General features: G+C 42.9%; 1 protein-coding gene across 14 annotated transcripts in view; it reads left to right on the plus strand.

Annotated features, from left to right (window-relative positions):
• NTNG1 (netrin G1) overlaps nt 1-23767 on the plus strand; it is a 334331-nt gene that overhangs the window by 204060 nt on the left and 106504 nt on the right. For all 14 annotated transcript variants that reach the window (XM_053244435.1, XM_053244428.1, XM_053244423.1 and 11 more), the window contains 2 exons: nt 5730-5902; nt 23410-23436. In XM_053244435.1, coding sequence (XP_053100410.1) covers nt 5730-5902; nt 23410-23436 — 200 coding nt within the window. The remainder of the gene's footprint in view (nt 1-5729; nt 5903-23409; nt 23437-23767) is intronic.

Here is a 23767-nt window from a genome sequence, read left to right on the forward strand (position 1 = left end):
CATCTATTTGAAAACTATTTTAAACCATTTCTGACATCTGCTGGAAAGAAATAACAATGCTTTAGTGCTGATAAAGAGAGCATTTTCATTTTGAAAGCAGATTGAGTTCCCGAGCAACTTTTTTAACAAGTTGTGTGTGTGTGTGTGTGTGTGTGTAAAATTTAATCATCATACTTTGATTATTAATATAACCATTTAAAGTGTATTAATATTTAATTATTCTATTACTATTATTTACAGATTGCATACATATTATTTATTAGCAAAAATTATTTCATATTTACAAACAGAACTAACAGTGTAAGAATTACTATATCAATAAACTCAAAATTTAAACAATACATTAACATTATACAAATCAGCAATGGTACAAACTATTTAGAAGGATTAATCCTATCACAGAATAAGCCTTTATTGTTCTAAATGCCTTGCGAGTGTCCAAAACTAAAATAATGAGAAATTAAGAATGATACAGTTATTCCTAGACTTACATTGACATCGATTCCCTAGGCCATTTCGGGGGGTGTAGAAGTCACCCCAAGCTGAATTTTAACTCCAGTATTCACATAGTACAACAGTCAAGCACCACATGATAAAATGATTAAGACCACAAATTAACACATTCTGTCCATATCATGATCAACTTACCTGCATTCTTGCAATGTGGCACATTTTCACAAATTTATTTTATTAGAAGATTGAAAGGTGAGGGAGGTTTTCCCCTTGTGGATTGGTTTACTGGCACTGATTCCCCTTTCCCTGTTTTCCCCTTGCTGATTGGTTTACTGGCACTGGCTTCCAATTGGCTTGCAATCTCCTTGCTTCTTGGTTGGCTTGTTATCATACAAATCAAGTGTTGACATGGGCAACTGCACCCCCATTGGCTGGGGGGTAGGGAAGAGGAGTCCAAAAGGAGGGAATTTCAAATTGTATTCAAAGGGACTGGGAGGCAGAGAGAGCCCTTATAGTGTGCCTCTCTTGAAGAGGATGTATCAGGGGAGAAGGAAGGAAGCTTTGATTTTGTGCTTTTCTTTTCTCAGCACTGAGCATAATATTCTGTGCTATTGCTGCTTTAACTATCTGGTTTTGCTGGATCTCAAATTGACAAAGGCAGAATTTGGATGCCTGCCTTCCTTGAGTTGTTGTTTGCTTTATTTGTGAGGTAGTGTTGTGGCAAGAAATAGACAGTGGCAGAGGTGTGTGTGTGTGTGTGTGTGTGCACGTGCACGCATGCAATATTTGGTGGTAGTTGCTGTGATGAGCTCCATGTGTGGCTTTGAGACTAACTTGTGTTTCACTCACTGCTCTGGTCTGCTCTGCTCTGCAGTCTGCATTGCAAGGTGTTGTACTCAATCAAAATGTGGCTGAAGTTGCACTAGTTGAGCTTATGGCTATGCTTGTTGCTAAGGGTGCTGCTGTGGCAGCTGTTACAATGCTAAGGAGTCATAATTGTGTGTGAGAGATTAACTTGTGCCAATGGGGGTGTGTGGGGAAAGGTTAAAAATTTAGAATCACCTGCTTGCCCATTTCTTTTCTGTGTTGGGTGGTACAGGTTGAGTGTCCCTAATCCTGACTGCTTGGGATCAGAAGTGTTCCGGATTTCGGATTTTTCTGGATTTTGGAATATTTGCATAATGAGATAACTTGGGCATGAAGTCCAAGTCTAAACATGAAAGGTTACTGTTTTATATATTTTTAGGTTTTATTTAAAGGATAAAAACAAATAAGCATTGAATTTACAATAACTACAGGCCTTTTTGATATTTTCGACATTACCCTGTACTGTTTTGGTGCTCTGTTGGTGCCTGCTCTGTTTGGTAAAGGTACACCTTTACCAAACAAAGCAGGCCCCACAGAGCGCCAAAACAGACACCAACAGAGCAGGCACCAAACTGAGCAGGGAGTGGAGAAGGGGGGCTTTCCCTTTTTCCTCTAGCGCCAAAGTGAGAACATCAAAAATATTTAAAAGCTTCACAATAAAAACAGAACCGCAACTGGAGAGAATTGCAGACAAAACCCCTGTCACTAACAGCCTTCTGAAATAAGTAAGTTTTGACTGCATGTTTAAAAGCAGCAAAATTGGGAATCTGCAAGTGAGTGAGCTGAAGCATTTTGTTTTTTGGTTTTGTTATGGCGTAGTGTCCGGATTTTGGAGCATTCCAAATTTCAGATGTCCAGATAAGGGATATTCAACCTGTAGGTAGCACCCATCATTCATGCCTTACCACCCAATGCACTTTGGAGCTACCCATGAGGAACAATGGGGTATTTCAAATTTCCCAATTTTTCCCTATGGCCAAAACACTTGAACCGTTTCAAGTTTTGTTCCATCAAAACAGCCTTTTCAATGAAACATTTCAGCCATCTATGTTTTGTTTTGAGCTTGAAACAAAACACACAATCAATTTTGTGCACATCCCTGCCCCTGGCAGTGACCCACACCACTCCATGTTCTGTATGCTTACAGCATTCATCTGACAAGGCAAACACTGTAAGCATGCTGAAGCTTGTTTTCATGCTCAGAAGTGATCAGGAAAGGCAGGATGCCTCTGAGTACCAGTTGCAGGGGAGTAACAGGCGGAGAGAGGGCATGCCCTCAACTCCTGCTGTAGGCTTCCAGTGGCTTCTGGTGGGCCACTGTGTGAAACAGGATGCTGGACTAGATAGGCCTTGGGCCTGATCAAGCAGGGCTGTTCTTATGTTCTTATGTTAAGACCTAGAACTCACCAGACTTCCAGTCACAGAAACAATCATGCATACCTCCATCATGCTTACATTTTTGAATTTCTGAAGAGGAACTTAGGAAGCTGTCTTCTACTATTGGTCCATCTAGCTCAGTATTGTCCACACAGACTGGCAGAGGCTTCTCTAAGGCTACAGGAGGAGTCTTTCTCAGCCCTGTCTTGGAGGTGACAGGGAGGGAACTTGGGACCTCAGATGCTCTTCTCAGAGCAGCCCCATACCCTAAGAGGAATATCTTACAGGGCTCACTTGTAGTCTCCCATTCAAATGCAATCCAGGGAAGGCCCTGCTTAGCAAAGGGGACAATTCATGCTTGCTACAACAAGACCAGTTCTCCTTCCTAGACTAGAGCAAATATGGATAGGCGAGAGTTCCAAACATCAAGATTAGGATAATGGGTCCTTCTCCTTAGCAATTGCTGGAAGGGAGTGTTTATGGTGGGTGGGTGTGTGATGCTTCTGGGCTTTCTCTCACAGTTGCTTAATTGCTATTCCTGCATTCTTACCCCTGCTAACTGGGCAAAGAGGCACCTTTTACTGTGGTGATTCTCTTTATTTAGCAGGGGGAGAGTAACTGGCCCTATCCACTCCCAGAACAGTATTTCCAGTGACTGTGGCTGGTGTCTATCTTATGTTTCTTTTTAGAATGTGAGCCCTTTGGGGACAGGGATCCATCTTATTTGTTTGTTATTTCTCTATGTAAGCTGCCCTGAGCCATTTTTGGAAGGGCGGTATAGAAATTAAATTTATTATTTTTATTGTTGTTGTTGTTATTATTGGGCACAGTCGCTATATAAGGGTGTGTCCATTTTATGGTTGGCACTAGTGTGGAGTGGACTTTGCATGTGCCCTGTCCATCCTTTCTTCAGATTCTTTTACTCCTCCCTCTTTTCTGGCTGTGCTGGGAGTTGTTTATAGGATTTTTTAAACTTTCACTCTGAGTAGCAGTGTGAGTGCAGAGATTTTTGCCCTCATGAAGGACTGAGGCTTGTTAATTTTAATTTTGCTTGCTACTTTTGCTTGCTACTTGCTACTTGCAAAATGCTGATTCATTCCTTCCATGTCTGCTCATGGAGGCTTTAAAACTTAACCTTTAAATCTTAACCATTTCTTGGTAATCACTGCCACCACTCCCTAATTACAGAACTTAACTCCTCTCTGGATCTGGGCAAGTGTCCATGGAGACTTCCTTTCTTTTACCAAATGAAATATATGTATATATAAACCTCCTACATAAACCTCCTCCTAGCCTATGAGTGAGGAGAAAAGCCTGGTAGTTTGTTGCTGAATAATCAAACTTGAGGTATGTTTGCACCAGAGTGAGGCCCCTTTCCACCCCCACAACCCTTTCCTGAGTTGAAAATCCTCTCAAAGAGGCTGGTTAAAATTGTAAATGACCAAAAAGAAAAATATCCCTTATTCAAAATACTACAGACTGTTTCAGTCTGAGACGCTCGCTCTCTCTCCTCTCTCTCTCGCTCTCGCTCTCTCTCTCTCTCTCAGCTTCAGTTTCAGATTAAAAAAAGAAACAGTACTTTCCAGAATAATTCTAAAGAGCACTCCAGTTGATGGTTGGAGTGGTACACTTTAAAATCTTAGTTACCCAGTAGCAAAGACAATTCAAAAAGCACCCCTAGTTGTAAGGAACATTCTTACATTACAGATAAAACACAATAGACGAGTTGTAAGGATCTGCAAAGCAGATAAAGAAATGTGACACTAGCTACCTAACACACGGTTCCCCTCAACCCTTCTCTGAAGCCAAGCCCTGGCTTCTTCCCTGAACTCACCAAAACCATGGTAGAGACTTCAGGCCCCTGCAGAATTCCTCGTTGCTGCCATGGCTTGGCCAGCCATCCTGTTGCTTCCCCTGCAAAGGACCCCTTCACTTCCTGCCACCGGGCCCTCTAAGTCCCCGTCACCATGTGCTGAGTGGCTGATCCCTAGAGGTCACTGCCTGACAGGACAGGGTTCCCTTCTGGTTCACTCTTTAGTGTAAGGGAGGGGCCGATTGCTTTTCCTCCAAGGAGCCCAGAGTGGTGTACTACATACTTAGGTTTCTCCTCACAACAACCCTGTGAAGCAGGTTAGGCTGAGAGAGAAGTGACTGGCCCAGAGTCACCCAGCTAGCATCATGGCTGAATGGGGATTTGAACCCAGGTCTCCCGGTCCTAGTCCTGCACTCTAACCAATACACCACACTGGCTGGTGTACATATTAATGCACATATTAACTGATTCTCATATTTATTGTGATTTAACACCTAATATCATATGATTGGCTCCCAATATCACACAATTCCAGTCTACTGCAATGAGGAATTTGATCTTTTTGACACTTCAGGACCAATATTATGGTTTCATTGAGGAAGAAATTTCTAAAAGAACAGTGCATCTGAGGAAATATTAATACTGTGATTTTTTTTACAATCATGTCAATTTGATTTGATGCCAATTTTACTTCAAGCCTTCTCTTAAAGAATCCTGGGAACTGCCATTTGGTGAAGTACTGAGAATTCCTACCTAATAATCCTAAACTGCCCCCTCCCAACCAACACACACACACAAACACACACACAAACTACAATTTTCCAAGGAAACAAGAATGACAGTTAAGCCAACTAAGTCTATAATGTAGATTTGTCTTTCATAGTACTGGGATATAATACTCCCATGTTAATTATGTGTAGTTTCCTTGATTTGAGCACTGTGCTTACTGAACTGGACTCAATATATTTTGATGTTGTTTGTTTTGTTTGATTAGTACGAACCAACAGCAGCATCCCAACTGTCATAGCATTTATGTCTGAAAGCAGTTTGAAACAGTTCCGGGTGTTTTTTTTAACTAAAACAAGTTAAAACAGAAACAACAAGAGCACAGGTTTTTGTTATCTAGCTGTTTGTTATCAAGAGCTGAATTTCAGTTGAAGTATAACAGCCTGGAATGAAATCTCCACTTGTGATAACACCTTGCTTTTTCTTTTGTTAGGTGCAAGTGTAACCTTCATGCCACTGGCTGCAGAGAAGAAAACAAAAAACTGTTATGCGAATGTGAGCACAACACAACAGGCCCAGACTGTGGGAAATGCAAGAAGAGCTACCAGGGCCGGCCTTGGAGCGCTGGTTCATATCTCCCCATTCCTAGGGGCACCGCAAATATCTGTAAGTACTTGTTCACAACAGCCCATGGTAGTGTTAAATCTATGTCCTCACTGGTTTAAAAAAAAATGCTAACAAAAGCTGTGACCCAAAATCAAAATAAAATGCTAACACTTAATGAACTATTAAAACCTTTGCTTAGATACAAGTGTTAGCTGAACTTTAAAATCGCAGTTCTGTTCAGAGGATTCAGCAAGAAAACTGTGATGTACCCTTATGTGTAGCATTTGAATATATTTCCCTCCCCTTGTCATACTTTAGTTCACAGATAGTCACCTTGTTGCAAGGCATCGATAGAAGCATCTAGCAAGTCACAGGCAGGACTAAGAAGACCCATGCACCTAGCTATGACATTGCAATCAGGATTGTTCTCCTGCTTGCCTCTGCTAAAGGTGTGCACAAAACTGGATTTGCCAGTTCAGCTTGGTTTTGGCCTGCTCGAGCGAGACCCGGTTCAAGTTCGAACCGAGCCAGCTCATCTGGCTTGAAACTATACCGGTAAAGGGAATTCAGTGAGGATTCCCTTTTACCAGTACAGGGGGGCTTGCCTAAGTATAGCGGAGGCGGGAGGTGAATAAATATGTACTTACAAGTATGAGCTGCGGCGGCAGCCAAGGGGGCGGCAGCGGTTCCCCACCCCACCCCACCCAGCCTCCCCCCTGTAGCCCAGGCCAGCTGAAGCCCGGTCCAGGCCTCTGCACATGCACAGGGGCAATTGTATTGAACTATGCACATGCACAGAGCCTATTTGCATTGCCAGTTCACACAACCCTAGCCTCTGCTCCTGCTCAGTAGACTAAAGGCAAAACTACACCAAAGCACCATGGGCTGCATATATACTGCATTTATGCATTACAGTGGCATCTCTCTGGATGAGTTGTGGCACATTTGCCCGGAAGATTGACTGCAACTGCTTTATATTCCTCAATCTGGTTTCAATGTTAGAGCTTCCCATAGTTCTTTTATGGAAGCAACTGTGAAATGCCCCATCCAAAGAGGTGCCCTAGGCACTTCCTACAATAATTTAGGTTCAGGTGAAAACATTTTTATTGAAACAGATCCTTACATTAATGGGCTTTTAATCTGGGCGTATTGGTTTGTAGAATATATTGCTGTTCAGGGATTGTTCCTCCACTATGGGCTGTGGAACTGTACCCCCACCTTATAACAAAGAAATAATTCAAACAGCATAGGAAGTTGTATATAGAGTCAGACCATCTCATTATAGACAAGCGCATTATTGTCTACGCTGACTGGCAACAATGCTCTAGGTTTTCAGACAGATAGTTCCCAGCCGTAACTGGAGGTACCAGGAAGAGAACCTTCCGCGTCCAAAGTACATGCTCTGCCTCAAAGCCCTGATTCTTTTTGTATGAATGATACAACGGCTTCAAAATACAGAAGTATTAGTTGTCAGGACAAAAGAGTCACTGCATTCATCAAAGGTTTTGTTCTTCCCATTCTGTGCTGCCTCTCTTTCAACAGGGAGAGGGAAGGGATTCAAGAGTTCAGTCATCATCATCCTTTATTACGGTCACTGACCAGAAATAGTATAACACAACATTAATAACAAATTCGATTCATGTCAGCTAATATAGTTAAAACAGTTGAAAATTTAGCCAAGAAGGCAGTTCTACATATATTATAGTTTGAAGATAAGTAACAATTTATGAATTATCCACATCTATCTAATTACATTTATCTATCTAACTACACATCTGTCTACATAGTGGATATACTAATCTATCCCATTAATTGGCTATGCTGGAAGAAATCCCATCATTCTGGCCAAACATTAGCAATAGCAATAGCACTTACATTTATATACCGCTCTATAGCCGGAGCTCTCTAAGCGGTTTACAATGATTTTAGCATATTGCCCCCAACATTCTGGGTACTCATTTTACCAACCTCGGAAGGATGGAAGGCTGAGTCAACCAGTAAATAACTTAAATAAAATAAAATAATCAGAACAACCTTGGAGGTTGGTTTAAAAAGGTAACATATAGTCATGGTGGATGTCCCTATAAAAATTACAACAAAATAATACAGAGGCTGATGTTTCTATGGCCTCCTCCGAACTACAGGGCAGAGACACTCAACATACGGTAAGTTCTTGTATCTTCCTTCCAACACTGCAGTATGGAGAATACCATGAGTGTCAGGGCTCTGCAAGATTTTTGGAATTGTGATCTGACTAAGGTAGCTAGCTGGCTTATAGAAAATGTTGGCTACCTAAAAAAAATCATCCTTTGGATTAAGGCTCTGATCAGTTTGACGGTCCAGGTCTAATATTCAGTCTGATTTAGCTCACGTGTAGCCCATCAAAATAAGCACACCTGGGTGCTTTCCAGATTACACATTGCAACGTACTCGCTGCGTGTTCACTAAGTACCCGTCTATATTGCCCGTGTCTCCGCATCGGTATCGCTGCGTTGTCAGGAGGGTGCCATCCACATTCCCCATGCCTGGATTCGAATTATAATGATGCAATTTTGCCCTACAACATTGTAAATGAGTTGCAGGAAAGTAGCTATATTTTTCCATAGTGGGGAGGCAGGAAACTGCACGTGTGTCAGGAGGGAGCGTTTTTTTCTATTCCTTTTAAAAATGACTTTTCCTGATTATTTCTGCCTCTTCAAATGTTGAGCTCTCATGACAGGGGGAGGGTGATAGTCTCCCTTCCCTTCCACCCCCACTGAATGCAGGGGAGGCGGCAGGCACTGCTTACAGAGGCAAGGGGGAAATAGTCCCCTTCCACCTCCCGATTTTTTGCTCTTGCTGCCCCTCTCCAACCCCTTCCTTTAGTTTTTTTAAATGTTTATACAAGGGTTTTTGCACACTGGTGCAAGCCCATTCACCAATGCTTTCAGCTGCTGATCCCGAAAGCATCTGCTGTTATTTAGTAGAGGAATGGAGGAAATGACTTTGTAGAAAAGGGACTGTATCCCTCAATTCAAATTCTAAATGAGCAGAATTTCCAAATGGCAGCTCTCCCCTATCTTTTCCATTGGACTACCCCTTAATAAGAGTGCAGTTTCTCCTCTGTGCTCCATTCCCCCCGCCCTCCACTCTATGTCTTCAGATTGCTTTCCCTCACTAGAAGATCACTTGCCTCCCCTTCTCCTCCTCCCTCCTTCTCCACCATTGGATTTTTTTAAAAATATCTTTGCTTGCCTTTTGCAAGCCTGCAATGACAAAAAGGCATTGTTTGGGAATGATGCTTCCCCCTGCTGTCAGATTTGTGCAAGTGCAACGAGAAAATTTTTTTTTAACTTCCGTTGCGTCAGCAATCCCCCTCTCCCTCCACAACCCCATTGGCCAAAAATGAGAAGGAGGAGGGGCCAGTGAATGTGTTCCATTGGTGGAATATGGAAGCTCCCTGCCTGAAAAAACCGCTATATTGACGGACAAGATAGACAGGCAAAACCTTGTCACATTGCATATAATATTGCCTGAGAATCGCTGCACTTGCGGTTTCAAACCACTGCTTTATTCCGTAACACTTTGCAACACTTTAAGCACTGCAAATCTCATAGTCTAGAAAACACCCTGGAGTAAAATCATATAACTGCAACCTCTTCTCCAACAAGCTTTTCCAGTTTGAGAGGAAGCTGTCGACCATAACCAGGGATGCAAATCCTAAAGGGGTAAAAGTTTAATTTCAACAACAAATCAAATATACTGGTTCAAAAGCTGTTCTCCACCTTGGGAATTCGCGTCTCCAAATGGAGCACGACATGTGCCACACAACACGCTATCAGAAATATAGACTTCAGAAATTTAGCTTCAGGAATTTCTGCTAACTAGTCATGTTGTTGTTTTCGTTCCTGTCCTTCTCTCACACTTAAGAAAAGTGTATGGAGTATATGTAGAGAAAATCACATGACAAGACCTGTTGCCTCCTATGGGTAGTTTCACGCTAGGGATGTGCCCAAACTGGTTCGGCACTTCCTTAGCGAAGCGATGAACTGGCTTTGGTGCCCGCATCCAAACTGGCCCAGCAGGGCAGGGATGGTTTCCTTTAAAAACCAGGTAAGCAGGTCCTTACCTGCTCCTTCACCACCCCACCACTTTTATGGGTGCGGTGCTCACTTTCCAAAAGGCCACGCACATGCTCCCAGCAGCTGATGCCGTGAACAGTCTTCTGGAAGCAGCACCACAGCCTACTGAGAAATGAGTGCTACACCCGGAAAAGCGGTTGGGCAGTGGGGGATCAGGTAAGAACCTCCTTACCTGGTTTTTAAAGGAACCGATCCCCGCCCCATCTGCGGCTACCCAAGACCATTCAGGCACATCCTTACTTTGCGCTTTCAGGGCTCCTACTGTCTCTCAGCTCCAGCCTTAGAAGCTTCAGCCAGTAGCTGTGATCCTTGCAGGAATATGATGCATCTAGAAATGGCAGCCATTGGGTGAAGCTTCTGGCCTAGGAAGAGCAAAAACACAACAGAGTCTCTAGAGCAGGGTTTCTCAGTGTGAGAAAGGTTGGACTCCAACTGCCATCATCCTGAGTCACAGTGACCTGCTTGTATGCCCACTCTAGCAGTATACTGTGCTCGTCCTTGCCTCCCAGTGCATGTGTGCAGTTATATTTCAAAGAGCAAAAAAGAACAGCTAAGCATGCGCAGCTGTGCAAAAGGGTCTTGAGAAAGCCTAACATTATGCTTGTTAACAGTCTCTGGATTTCCCCAACCCTCTCCCCTATTTCCGGGATAGGCATCTTTGGATGTCTTCTGTGTTTCAGGGATCTGAAATGATGAATATAGTTATAAACTTTACACTATAATAACATGAAGTGGTTCCTAGATAGTAGAAGGGCAGAGGGGATATTTCAGTTGAGTATGCTAGTGTTTTGCAGGGAAGAGGGAAGGATGTCTTTCTACATATTGCTTTACGATTCTTGTTGGGCTAATACACACACACAGACACTCACTTCTTTCCAATCTCCTAAATATGGCTGTTATAATTGCCTTGTATTGAAAGACACTTTGCTCATGCTCAGATATTATATTTAATTGACTGAGTCATGGTCAGTCTGTCCCATTTCCTGAACTACAGTGAGCACTTCCATCTTGTTTGGATTCAGTCTGTTATCCCTCATCCAGCCCATTACTGCCTCAAGACAGGCATTTAGGGAGGTTATGCCATTGCCTGATGAAGCTGACATGGAGAAGTAGATTTGTGTGTCATCAGCGTACTTACTGATAACACCCTGCACAAAATCCCCTGATGATCTCTCCCAGCAGTTCCATGTAGATAATAAAAAGCTTTGGAGACAAAATGGAGCCCTGAGGGACACCATACAAAAGCTCTTGCTTTGTAGAGCAGCAATCTCCAAGTAGCACCTTTTGAAATCTGCCCGAGAGATATGAGCAGAACCACTGCAAAGCAGTGCCCCCTACACCCAGGCCTGCACATGATCCAGAAGGATACCATAGTTAACAGTATCAAAAGCTGCCGAGCCAAAAGGACCAAAAGAGTCGCATTCCCTCTGTCAGTTCCCCTTTGGAAATCAACCATCAGGCCGACCAAAGCAATCTCCACTAACCTGCCTGAAAGCCAGTTCGAAATGGGTCTAGATAATCTGTTTCATCGAAGACTGCCTGGAGTTGAGAGTTGGCAATTGAGAAGTTCCACCTTCTCGGTCACCTTGGCCAACCACAGGCCTATAATTGCCTAACTCTGAGGGATCCGATGTAGGCTTCTGTAGCAGGTTAAAGCTACAAAGCAAGCCCACAGGGGAAGAAAAATGCTGAAACACCCCCTCTATGCTTTCCAAGCAAGGCTTTTCCTTAAACCTTCCTGTATCTCTGGTTGTTTCGAAAATGGCTGCCACCACCATCCTTCTTAATCTCAGAGTTTGTCCCTCCCTGGGCTTGGGTTGGAAATCCCAGGTAAACTTTCCTTCTTTTGCTATGGGAAAAACGCTCAAAAATCCTCCATGGAAGCCTACACATGGTTAAGAAAACTGGTACCTGATGACCCAGCCTGAGGCGTGTTTGCATTAGAGAGAGTGGGGGGAACCCTTTTAGCCCCCACTTTCTCCAGAGCCAAAAGATTCACTCAGAGAGGCTTGTAAAAAGCAGAAAACAAAAAGAAAGAAAAAGTTTTATTCAGTTGCTACAGACTGCTTCAGTCTGAGGCTCCCTCAGTTTTTAGTTACAGGTAATACTCAGTGGTTACAAGAATACTTCAAAAAGCACCCCAGCTGCAAGAAACAAGGATGTAGGAAAATACAAACGCACCTTTAAAAGTTTGCAAAGTCTGTTGCAACGCCCTGGTTGGATGGGCAAAGTCTAGCGTTTCTTAGCTTAGTTACGTTACAGGTAAACAATCCTAGAACAGTTTCAGGGATATGCAAACCACATGAAAGAAAACAAAAGTCTAACGCCAAGTCTGACTAAACGAACTTTTCCCTAGACTACTTCCCGAAGCCAAAAGCTCTGGCTTCCTTTTCTTCTTGAACTCACCAAACCATGGTAGAGGATTCAAGTTTCCTTCCCTCCTGGCTTCCCCAGACTTGCAGAGAGAGTTTCTGGCATCCAGACCTCATGGCCACATATCCCCTGCTCCCCCAGCAAGATCCTTCTAACAAAGGAACCTTCTCTTCCTCCTTATGGCTTTCTAGGTCCAACCCACCTGGTGTGCTGATTGGCTGAGCTCTGGAGGTCACCAGCCTGTCAGTCAAGACAGGGTTCACTTCTGGTTCACTCTTTAGGGGAGGAGTGGCTGATCACTACCTTTAAAAGAGGTCTAATAATTTTTTAATTTTTTTAAAGGAGGCTTCCTCCCTTCCCTAAGAGGAGAATTTATGATCTCAACCAGGCCCTCTCCAATAATCTCCCTACTTGATAATATAAGCCATGTCAGACAAGGGTCTAGAGAATAGGTGGTAGGACACACAGTTCCAAGTAGCCTGTTCAGTTGGCATTGAACTGCTATTTTACCAATAATCCTTATCAGAAGCCAGCTCTCCAAGCTGAATTTAAAGGACTGCACCCCCAAAATTGGGCACCAAGGGAAACCCTAAGAAATATTGGGGGGGGGGAGACCTTGGCCCCTACCTCTAATATCTGGAGTGCAAAGTTTGGAGCCAGCTTGGAGAGACTTGCTCTATAAACAAGATACAGACCTGGACTTTAAGGACTTCAACTGCTAAATTGGGAGTGAGAGCCAAGGTAACTTCCCAAGAAGCACCCACTGGGCCAGTGCTTAAAACTGTCTTTCCAAACTGGCTCCTGACCTGGTTTTTAAGCATTGCACACCCAAAATCAGAGGTAGGAGGCCAAAGTAGTCTCCTTGGAAACACCTACTGAGCCAGTCTCCCTGGAAACACCTTGGCCCCCGTCCCCCAATTTTGGGGGTGCAGTTCTTAAAGTCCAGGTCTGCAGCTGGCCTGGAGAGACTTTCTCTCCAAACCAGCTCTGGGCTGGTTTTTAAGGATGGCACCCCCCAAAATTAGGGGGTGGTAGCCAAGTAACCCCTAAAGAGGCACCCACTGTGCCAGGTGCTAAACCCCTTATTCAATTCAGTTGAAGTTATAAGTGCTTTGCTTTTGGCTGGATTGTTTCCTGTATGTTTGTCCCTCTAACTAATAGCATTGAGAGCAACACATATAGAGTGAGGACAGGATGAGATACAGAAAGAAGAAAGGGCACATAACAAGCAAAGAATTCATGGAACTGTTCTGTCATGCATACAAGTGAATTATATATTAACTTGGATCCTTGCTAATTTGCCTTATACACCTAAATCCCTCAGAGGAAAAGAAAGGAACAAGCTGAGAATAAGCCATCAAATCTTTTTTTGGAGTAGCAGTTATTTGTTGCTTTTTATAAAAGTCTGGAGTTTTGCCCTGAATAAAAGTAAAAAGCTGGCTTTGGAAATAACCATTCACTGAAAAGTTATTTTGTAGAAACAGGGTTATGAGCTGCAGCTAAATGAAAAGTGGGTTTTTTTATTTTAAAAAAACCCAGCTGCAATGTGCCATGTTCCGAATGTTATCTCACACTTCAAAGCAGCAGCTGTGAGGAATCAAACCTCCAAAATGAATATCACAGGAAGCAGGACCTTATCAAGTTTAATGTGAAAGTAATAGACCAAGTAACAAACCATGAAGTGTGGGGGGCATGAAATTATGATAAAATTCCTACCAGGCAGGGGAAAATGTGAACCTTCAAAAAGAAGGGGAAAACATTTTGTAAGAGCATTAACTTCTAGAAAAATGGACACTTTGGATCACAGAATTAATACTTTAAAGCTATGTTCAAGATAAATTTTGAAATTCACGGGATTTTTTTCCTCTCAGAGGGGATTCAAAGCATCAAAAAGGCTCCTTAGCTCACTCGGCTTGAGTGATGCTGCACAGGAAATCATGGTTCCCTCTGTTCACCCACCTCTGCTATACCTTGCAATTGTTCCTCAGATTGAGGAAAACCCTGTGCTTCTTGGCCTTTATACAGCCATCCAGATTTCTTCCCAATGATCTCTTCCCTTTTATTCATACATACTCTTGACCCGAAAGAGATCACCAGCTGTTGTCGCCCAAAGAAAGATATATTTCACAATACTACAGGGGGGAAAACTGATTAGAAAAATTATTGGGGGGAGTTCATACATCTCTAGCAAAAAGTAGATTTGGGGTGATATTTGGAGGTTTTGCCACTAAACATCTAGTAATTTTGGAGGATGCCATCCTAGGAGGATACAGGGTGGAAATATCTTCAGCCCCTTGTCAGTCAAGTATATCAACTATGACCCAACAAATCACATGATCCTAGGAGCTTGTCTAGAAATTGGCACAAAAATCTTCTCTTTAGATCACACTGTTGCTTCTCTTTAAAGCACAATGTGATTTGGATTAGTCAAACTACTGGTTAGTAGGGGGCTTCTGCCTTCAGTCAGTGAAGTAGAGTTGGAGACAGGTCTCATGATCAGTGAGACCCGCTTTTGCAGATACTGCGGGGAGAGCGGGCTAAGCCCGCTCTCCCGGCAGACGATCGCTGCAGGAGCCCTGGGCGGCCATATCGGCCGCCCACACGATTGCCGGCTCCGTGATGGAGGCAGCGGGGGCTGGGGGGAGTGGGGGCCAAGCGCGCAGGGCATGCTGGCGAGACCCCCAGAGCCGGGAGGTGGCTTTTTGCCTTCCCTCTGGGGGTCTCCTCATGAGTAGCTGCGGCACAGCTACTCACGATCAGAAAGCCTGGGTTTGCGGAGCACTCGCTCCTCAAACCCGGGCTTTAGGGAGGGCTACTTGAGCGGGTTACCCGCTTGTGGTTTACACAATCAAAAAAAATCGGGCTAGGCTCTCCTAGATCGTGAGAATAGCCCCTTGATCTCCTTGACTCTAATGGTTCTGTAATTTTCATATTTGTATAATTGATAGGCAGCAGAAGTTTCCCACAGTTAATCAAAGTCTGTTCCTAACTTAAGATCCTTGCCCCTTTTATGTTGAGCATACCCAAGTTAAGCTGTACACCTGTTTGTGGTTTTCTTCCTCACTCATTAGTTCATTTAATTTTTTTTTTAAAGCGGTGTCTTATTTAAATCAAACTGGGAATGGCAGGAAGGTTGGGTTCAGGAATTGGTTGGAATCCTTTTAAGTTTGTTTTTTCAAGTTTAACACAATTATTTTCTGCAATGGGATGTGAGGGATGGTTGACGGATGTGAAATGAAAGACACGGAGGTGATTCTCACAGTGGAGAGAAACTGGGCTAAAGGACCCCAGCCCGGTTTTCTCCCACTGTGAACCACTGGGCTTGTGGGTGAGCCCAGTGGTTCAATGGTGGCTAGCCCACCTAAGAACCCCTCCCCTAAAATGAGGTTAGCAGAGCAACCGCTCTGCTAACCGCATTTTACTGATTTTACTGATTGCATTTTACTGATTCTACCGTGGTGTGGCTCCGCGCTGCGGTGACACACAAGTAGACCCCCGACTGGGAGGCTACAACAAGCCCCCTGGCCTCAGGGGTCTCCCTAGGACGCCATGCGCAAGTGCGCAGGGCATCCTGGGGCATCCCGGGGGCCAGGGGGCCCCTGATCCCCCATTGCCCCTGCCACCTCGATGAAGGAGCTGGTAGTCATGTAGGTGGCTGATCCGGCCGCCCAAGGTTAGTCTGGGGATCATCTGCAGACCCAGTAAGGCTCCACACACAAATCTCTGGCTCACATTCTGCACAAAGTTCAGTGCATGTTGTAACACAATGTGCACAGTTACACAAGTGCAAAAATTACACAAATGGAGTTGCTTGACAGTGAGGCCATTATATATGTGAGCCATTGATTGCTATGCAGTCTAGGGAGGTATTGCTTTAACATGGCTTTTATTTGTGGGGAGCGCCGTTGCTGCTCCCTGCAGATCTCCTAACATAATAGATCATGACTGGGGCAGTAACAGAGTTGGCTATTATTTATTTGTTTGTTTGTTTGTTTGATTTCATTTCTATACCACTCTTCCAAAAATGGCTCAGGGCAGTTTACACAGAGAAATAACAAATAAATAAGATGGATCCCTGTCCCCAAAGGGCTCACAATCTAAAATAAAATAAAGGGCTCACTTGCTAAATAAAGAGAATCACCACGTTAAAAGGTGCCTCTTTGCCAAGTTAGCAGGGGTTGCCAGATATAATTGTAGTCAAGAAGAAAGAAAAACAAGTTAAAATAATTGACATAGCAATACCAGGGGATAGCAGAATAGAAGAAAAAGAAATAGAAAAAAATCACAAAATACAAAGATCTACAAATTGAAATTGAAAGGCTGTGGCAGAAAAAGACCAAAATAATCCCAGTGGTAACTGGTGCCCTAGGTGCAATTCCAAAACACCTTGAAGAAGAGCACCTCAACACCATAGGGGCCACAGAAATCACCATCAGACAATTACAAAAAGCAGCTTTACTGGGAATAGCCTATATTCTATGACGATATCTATAATAACAACAACAACGATATTGATAATAAAACTCAGCCATCCCAGGTCCTTGGGAAGGACTCGATGTCTGGATAAAACAAACCAGTCAATAACACCTATCCTGTGTAAACAACAACAACAATAATAAATAGTTTAAGAGCTTGGAAACCAAAGAAGATGATTGGTCCTACCAAGTAGGAATATAAGACTTGCACACCTGGCATTAGAGTCTTAGGTAAACTACTTCATGCTTCTCCTAGCAATGAAAGTGGCACACTTTTGCAGGTTCTGTTTCCTTTTGAAGGGGTAGGAGAGCATAGTGCTAACCATGGCTATGAACAGCTTGAGAGGATAAAATAAATTTAAAAACTGTTAGCTAAATACAGATTACAGAAGTATTTCTGTATTACCAATACAAATTGTGTTGAACCTTTAATCTTTCCCCCCTCTTCAAACAAGCAATACTGAGAATCACAAAAAGGAAAGGTTCACATATGCATCACAATGACTTGATTTTCCCCAGACTTGATTTTCTCTCTTGCTGTAAAAGTAAAGTGCTGTTGAGTCGGAATTGACTCCTGGCAACCACAGAGCCCTGTGGTTGTTTTTGGAAGAATACAGGAGGGTTTTACCATTGCCATCTTCTGCTCAGTATGAGATGATGCCTTTCAGCATCTTCCTATATCACTGCTACCCGATATAGGTGTCTGGGAAACATACCAGGTGGGATTCGAACCAGCAGTCTCTGGCTTGCTAGTCAAGTCATTTCCCCACTGCACCATTAGGTGCAAAAGGCAGAATTTCTCATCCTCAGTCAGCCACCCCAATTTGTGCATCCCCCCAATTTAGCAAATGTCTAAGAAATAAGGGGTTCCCCCCACCCTGACATGGGTAAGGCATGGGATAGTTCCACTTTACATCAGAACAACAATACAGCAAGGAGGGGGATATATCATTTGATATACAGACAGTAACCAAGAAGAGCCTTCTCCTTGCTTAAGAGCTACAATTCTGTGCAAAGTCAGGTTTCCCCCCAGTAATCCTAAGCATCCAACCCACTTCCTATAGATCAGTTATTAAAACAATTCCTAGAAACAAAGAACAGTGAATTCATTTTCCTTGATACACAATGCTTCCCTTTTCCTGGGGCTGGCTGTAATTGCAGATCTGCAATGATTCCTGCTGATGACTTCTTTAAAGTCATATTAGAAACATGGGATATTACAGTAGTTCAAGACAGTCCACCCCTACCACCACATGAGTATGCAGACAGAACAGCATACCCTATGCGAGGATGGAATAGAAATGTTCTTTTTGGTAATCGTATTGTGGGTGTAGCCGGCAGAAAGTGGCTGCTCTCCAGAGTAGTGGCATGATTGCGGGAGGATGGTGGGTTAGTGTAAAATAAGCATGCGTACACTTGCACAACTGGGCAACTGTGGCACGCATTTGTTTTAATAGGACATTTTGTGCAAGGGTACTATTATTATTTATTATTATTATTTATTTATTTATTTCTTGTTTACACAGACAGGTGCTATTGACTGGTTTGTTTCATCCAGACATCGAGTCCTTCCCAAGGACCTGGGATGGCTGAATTTTATCATCAATATTGTTGGTTATTATAGATATTGTCGCAAAATATAGGCTGTTCCCAGTAAAGTTGCTTTTTGTAATCGGCTGATGGTGATTTCTGTGGCCCCTATGTTGTTGAGGTGCTCTTCAAGGTCTTTTGGAACTGCACCTAGGGCGCCAATTATTTTGGCGCCCTAGGTGCAGGGATAACTGGGATTATTTTGGTCTTTTTCTGCCACAGCTTTTCATTTTCAATTTGTAGATCTTTGTATTTTGTGATTTTTTTCTATTATATTTTTCTATTATATTGTTATTATATTTTTTCTATTATATGTTCTATTATATTTACAGTGAGGGAAATAAGTATTTGATCCCCTGCTGATTTTGTCCGTTTGCCCTCTGACACAGAAATGACCAGGCTATAATGACCAGGCCCAATTTCAGAGTGATTGGGCAGAGGGCTGAATTTTGGTGAATTTCTGAGGTTTTTCTTCATAAGGTGCAGTGTGCTAGACTGATCCATTTGTCATATTCTTAGTAAATGAGAGTGTGAAAAAGTGAAAGTGGGGTCATGAGAGTTGTTTAATTGAAAAAAATCTCATTTGCTATCATAGAATGAGAATTCACACCTCAGAAAATAAGGGAATAACATCCCTTCAGAAAAACTTCTGAGGGGATGGGTGAAATTGGGGACGGGTGGTAGTCTCCACCCATTAGGCACTATCTACCAGCACACCCCATTCTTTTGGGGCAGATCCACTTTCTGTCCCCAAACTGCCCCAAAGACACAAAAACTTCAAAAATTCCCAAAAATTCAGCCCTTTGTCCAATCCCCCTGAAATTGGGGTGGTAGCCTGCACCCATTAGGCACTACCACCCTACCCTACTCTTTTTGCCCAGATCCCATGCTATGCCCCCGAACTGCCCCAAAGTCACTAAAACTTCAAAATTTCCCCAAAAATCAGCCCTTTGCCCAATCCCCCTGAAATTGGGGTGGTAGCTTCCACCCATTGGGCACTACCACCCCACCTCAATATTTTGCCCCTGGGCCCCTTTTTTCCCCCCAAATCAATTGGATTCGGATTCGGATTAAATTCAAACCGAATCAAGGGTGATTCGGGTGGCCCATATTCGGGCACAAAACAGAACAGGGGTGATTCGGTTCGGGTCCCGAACCGAATCACCGAAAATCCGAATTGCACACCCCTACTTCCTCTGTCTCCACCCTTCTTCCCCAGGAATTCCTGTATGATTTCCCAGACTGCTCAGTGGTGCCCAACTCCTGAGCATATGTTGGCTACAGTTTTACAATCGGGCAGTAGTAGAAATGGGGTGGGAGGTACAGCACAAGAGTCCTTGGAGATGTCCAGCTGCAGTCAGCATGGCCCAGAACAAAGAACAATGATTCTTGCGTCCATTCCCTTCCTTATTTATAGAAACTCACCAAATAAATAAATAAGAATTAGGATTAACCATTTCCTTCCCACTACCCCAAAGAACTCTATGTCCTGCTGCTCAGGACCATTTCCTTATCCCTCCCTTCAAGAGTAGTAACTCACAAGCAGTATTTGAATTCACTAACTACTTCACACCATGTCTTTGTAAATTCTGCTGGCTCCACAATACTACCTTGCCGTAAAACCAGGACATTGGCAACCCCTGCTAACTTGGCAAAGAGGCACCTTTTAATGTGGGGGTTCTTTTTATTTAGCAAGGGGAGAGTAACTGGCCCTATCCACCCCCAGCACAGTACCTCCAGTGACTGTTGCTGGTGTCTATGTGTATTTTAGATCGTGAGCCCTTTGGGGACAGGGATCCATCTTATTTATTTGTTATTTCTCTGTGTAAACTTCCCTGAGCCATTTTTGGAAGGGCGGTATAGAAATCGAATAAATAAATAAATAAATAATAACTCTGTTACTGCCCCAGTCATGATCTATTATGTTAGGAGATCTTTTTCAGTTGTATGGTCCCACCAATTTTTGGCTACAGGTAGCTTGTATTTTTTGCAGATGTTCCAGTGTATCATCCCTGCTACCTTGTCATGCCTTTGTTTGTAGTCAGTCTGTGCGATCTTTTTACAACAGCTGATTAGGTGGTCCACGGTTTCATCTGCTTCTTTACAAAGGCGGCACTTGCTGTTTGTTGTTGACTTTTCTACTTTTGCTCTTATTGCATTTGTTCTTAGTGCCTGTTCTTGTGCAGCCAGTATTAAGCCCTCTGTTTCTTTCTTCAAGTTGCCATTCTTAAGCCATTGCCAGGTCTTGGTGATGTCTGATTTTCCACTTATACTGTGCAAATATTGACCATGCAGTGGCTTATTTTTCCATTTTTCTGCTCGGTTCTTGACTTGTTCTTTCTTGTAGGCCTGCTTTGTTTCATTGGTGTTGAATAGTTTCTCATTATTGACCATTTTAAGTGCATCTTCTTTACTGTCCTTTGTATATTCTGCAAGGCCTCTTTTCTCCTCCTCTACTGTTTGATGGACTTGCAGCATTCCTCTTCCATTTGAGCTGTGAGGGAGGTATAGCCTATCTACATCACTGCGGGGGTGCAGAGCATGATTGATGGTCATTATTTTCCTGGTCTTACGATCTAGTGTCTCTAGTTCTGCCTGGGTCCAGTCTATTATTCCTGCAGTGTATTATTATCATCATCATCAGTAATAATAATAATAATAATAATAATAAATAATTTCATTTCTCTACCGCCCTTCCAAAAATGGCTCAGGGTGGTTTACACAGAGAAATAAACAAATAAGATGGAACCCTGTCCCCAAAGGGCTCACATTCTAAAAAGAAACATAAGATGGACACCAGCAAGAGTCACTGAAAGTACTGTGCTGGGGTTGGATAGGGCCAGTTACTCTCCCCCTGCTAAATAAAGAGAATCACCGTGTTAAAAGGTGCCTCTTTGCCCACTTAGCAGGGGTGCTATAGTGCTCTTGCAGAATCCCCATTCTTAGCACAATTAAGCTAACTTCTTGTACTAGTGCACATTTGCTCATTCTGCAAGTGCACCATTGCTCTGGATGTTAGGCACTATTTTCTAAACTAGCTCGCCAACTATGCGTACATTTCTACTGTGCAAAACCATCTTCTGCTGGTGCTGTAAACATAAACATTTTTGGTTGGGATTTTTAAAAAACTTGTATCCCAAAATTGTCTAAAAGTGAACAAAAAAGCTGACCTAATACAAAGCGTAGTTCATCTTCTACCAGTAAATGTTGCAGGCCCAATGTGAGCACGAGAAACCAAGCATTGTATGCATAATAAGAAGTGAATACTGAAGAGGGAATTAACTTGGATGCTGCTGCTAAGCTATGAATAGGAGAGAGCCAAATAGCTGTTTTGCAGATAATGAAGATTGGGGTGTGTGTGTGTGCTCTATTTGCAACTTCCAGTGATTTTTCACACATTTGACATAAATAATATTCTCACACGCCCACAAGTTCTGGCGCACACATTAGCCTTTGTGGGAGCTTCCTATGTAGTTCCTCAGCCTAATTGAGAATAAGGTCATTTAAAAAACCCAAACCTCTATTTGGTGAACTCATTGGCTGGTTGTTTTCCTGTCACTGCCCTGCACAGCATGCCGTCTGTTTTCTGGACTGCAAGTCGTCAGAGACATTATTGCTGGTCCACGGGGCCAGAGCCAGCTCAGTGTAAGTGAACAGAGCTGGAAGCAGCAAGGAAGGAAGGAGTACATTGCTCCCTCGTGCTTTCATTCTCCAGCAATGCACTCCCTCCCTGCTTCCAGCTTGAGTCTGTCCATTGGACATGAGCTGGAGGCAAGCAAGGAAGAGACACATTTCTCTCTCCTGCTCATGTCCTTCTCCAGCAATGTACGCCCTCCTTGCTGCTGCCTCGAGCTTATATACATCCATCAGATGCAAGCTGATGGAGTAGTAATGGTTTGAGCAACCTGCCTAAGGCAGGTGATAGACAGATCAGAGGAAGAGGGAGCAAGGAAAGTGAGATCAAGCAAATGGGGAAATATGCTCCACGTGAACTAGAGGACATGGCTGAGGGCAAATGGGGGGTCCACTCCCACTGCAGGACTCAGAGCTTTGGCATCATATGGACAAAGATGGTGTGGCTAAGTCTGCCACAACAGGGAATGCAGGGGCGCATTCTCAGCCCCTGCACATGTCATGGTAGCTTCCGGCTCACCAGGTTGTGCATTCCTTGCCCTATCATGATATTATTGCCTGGAAGTCAGAGAAAAGAGCAACTAACTGTCTTCATTGTTATTTCAAAATCCTGGTACCTCTAAAGCCAGCAGGTAATGTTTATAAATAGTGATAGTTTGCAAGCAATTATGATATTAGAAGCTTGTATTTTACTACTAGTCTATCATCTGAATCAAGAATACTCTTCGACATATTATGTACTATCCCAAATCAAGAATTCATGGTGGACTCTCAATTCAGCCTGAAAGTAGGAAAATGAATGAGGTAAAAGATCAATATAGGTACCTAACATCTTTTCTTTTCCCTCTCTCAGCATAAGTTCTCCCAAGTATTGGGCAGCTTAAAAACAAAAACAAAAGGACCGTACATATAAAGTTGTTCTTATAAAATTCAGGATGATTCTCAAAAGGCTTGCCAAAGCAATAATAATACAGCATTGTTATAATATTTTCTAGATAAGCATGATTTTTGTTTGAAGGTAATCAAGAGATCTAGTTTATATTCCAGTATGTTGTCATTCTTTACTATTGGCAGATATATTTGAAAAGCTGCACAAAAAGCCAGAATCTTCAGAATGGAACCTGATTTCTGTGTTAAACGTTCCAATTCGTCTTTACAAATAGAATATTTGTATGAACTAGATAGCATGATCCTGGTTTCAGTGGGAAGGAATTCAGCGACACATGCTTCACGCTTCCACTTAGCTCAATTGTTATTGTAAAATGCTTTACTTTGAGCTGGAACTTGCCCTTGGTTCATAGTACTAATGCATCTTATAATAATGTCAGTGTAATAATGCATAGCTAACTAAAATTCTCTCTTTTTTTCTTTTCAGGTATGCCCAGTATTTCCAGCATTGGTAGTAAGTAATAAAGAGCAGACTTAGGCGAGCTTTGCTTGTTGTTCAGCCTCTGAAAATCTATTTTTCCAACATCTATTTCTGTTTTCTCTGAAACATACTTTGTCGTAACTGGAGAACCATTATGAGTCTTCTTCCTGCTGCATTTGCACATCACAAATATTTATACTGAGAAGAACATGAGACTCCATATACCTCATGGCACTGCATCCAATGGCAAACGCAGATTCTGTGATCACCAGGCAAAAGTCATCACAAATTAAGGGATCTGTCGTATTCAGTTAACTAATGTTTTTCAAATACAACACTGTTTGCTTGTGTTTGGGACTTAAAC

The sequence above is a fragment of the Hemicordylus capensis genome, chromosome 4, assembly GCF_027244095.1.
Source record: "Hemicordylus capensis ecotype Gifberg chromosome 4, rHemCap1.1.pri, whole genome shotgun sequence".
In the NCBI taxonomy this organism is placed as follows: domain Eukaryota; kingdom Metazoa; phylum Chordata; class Lepidosauria; order Squamata; family Cordylidae; genus Hemicordylus; species Hemicordylus capensis.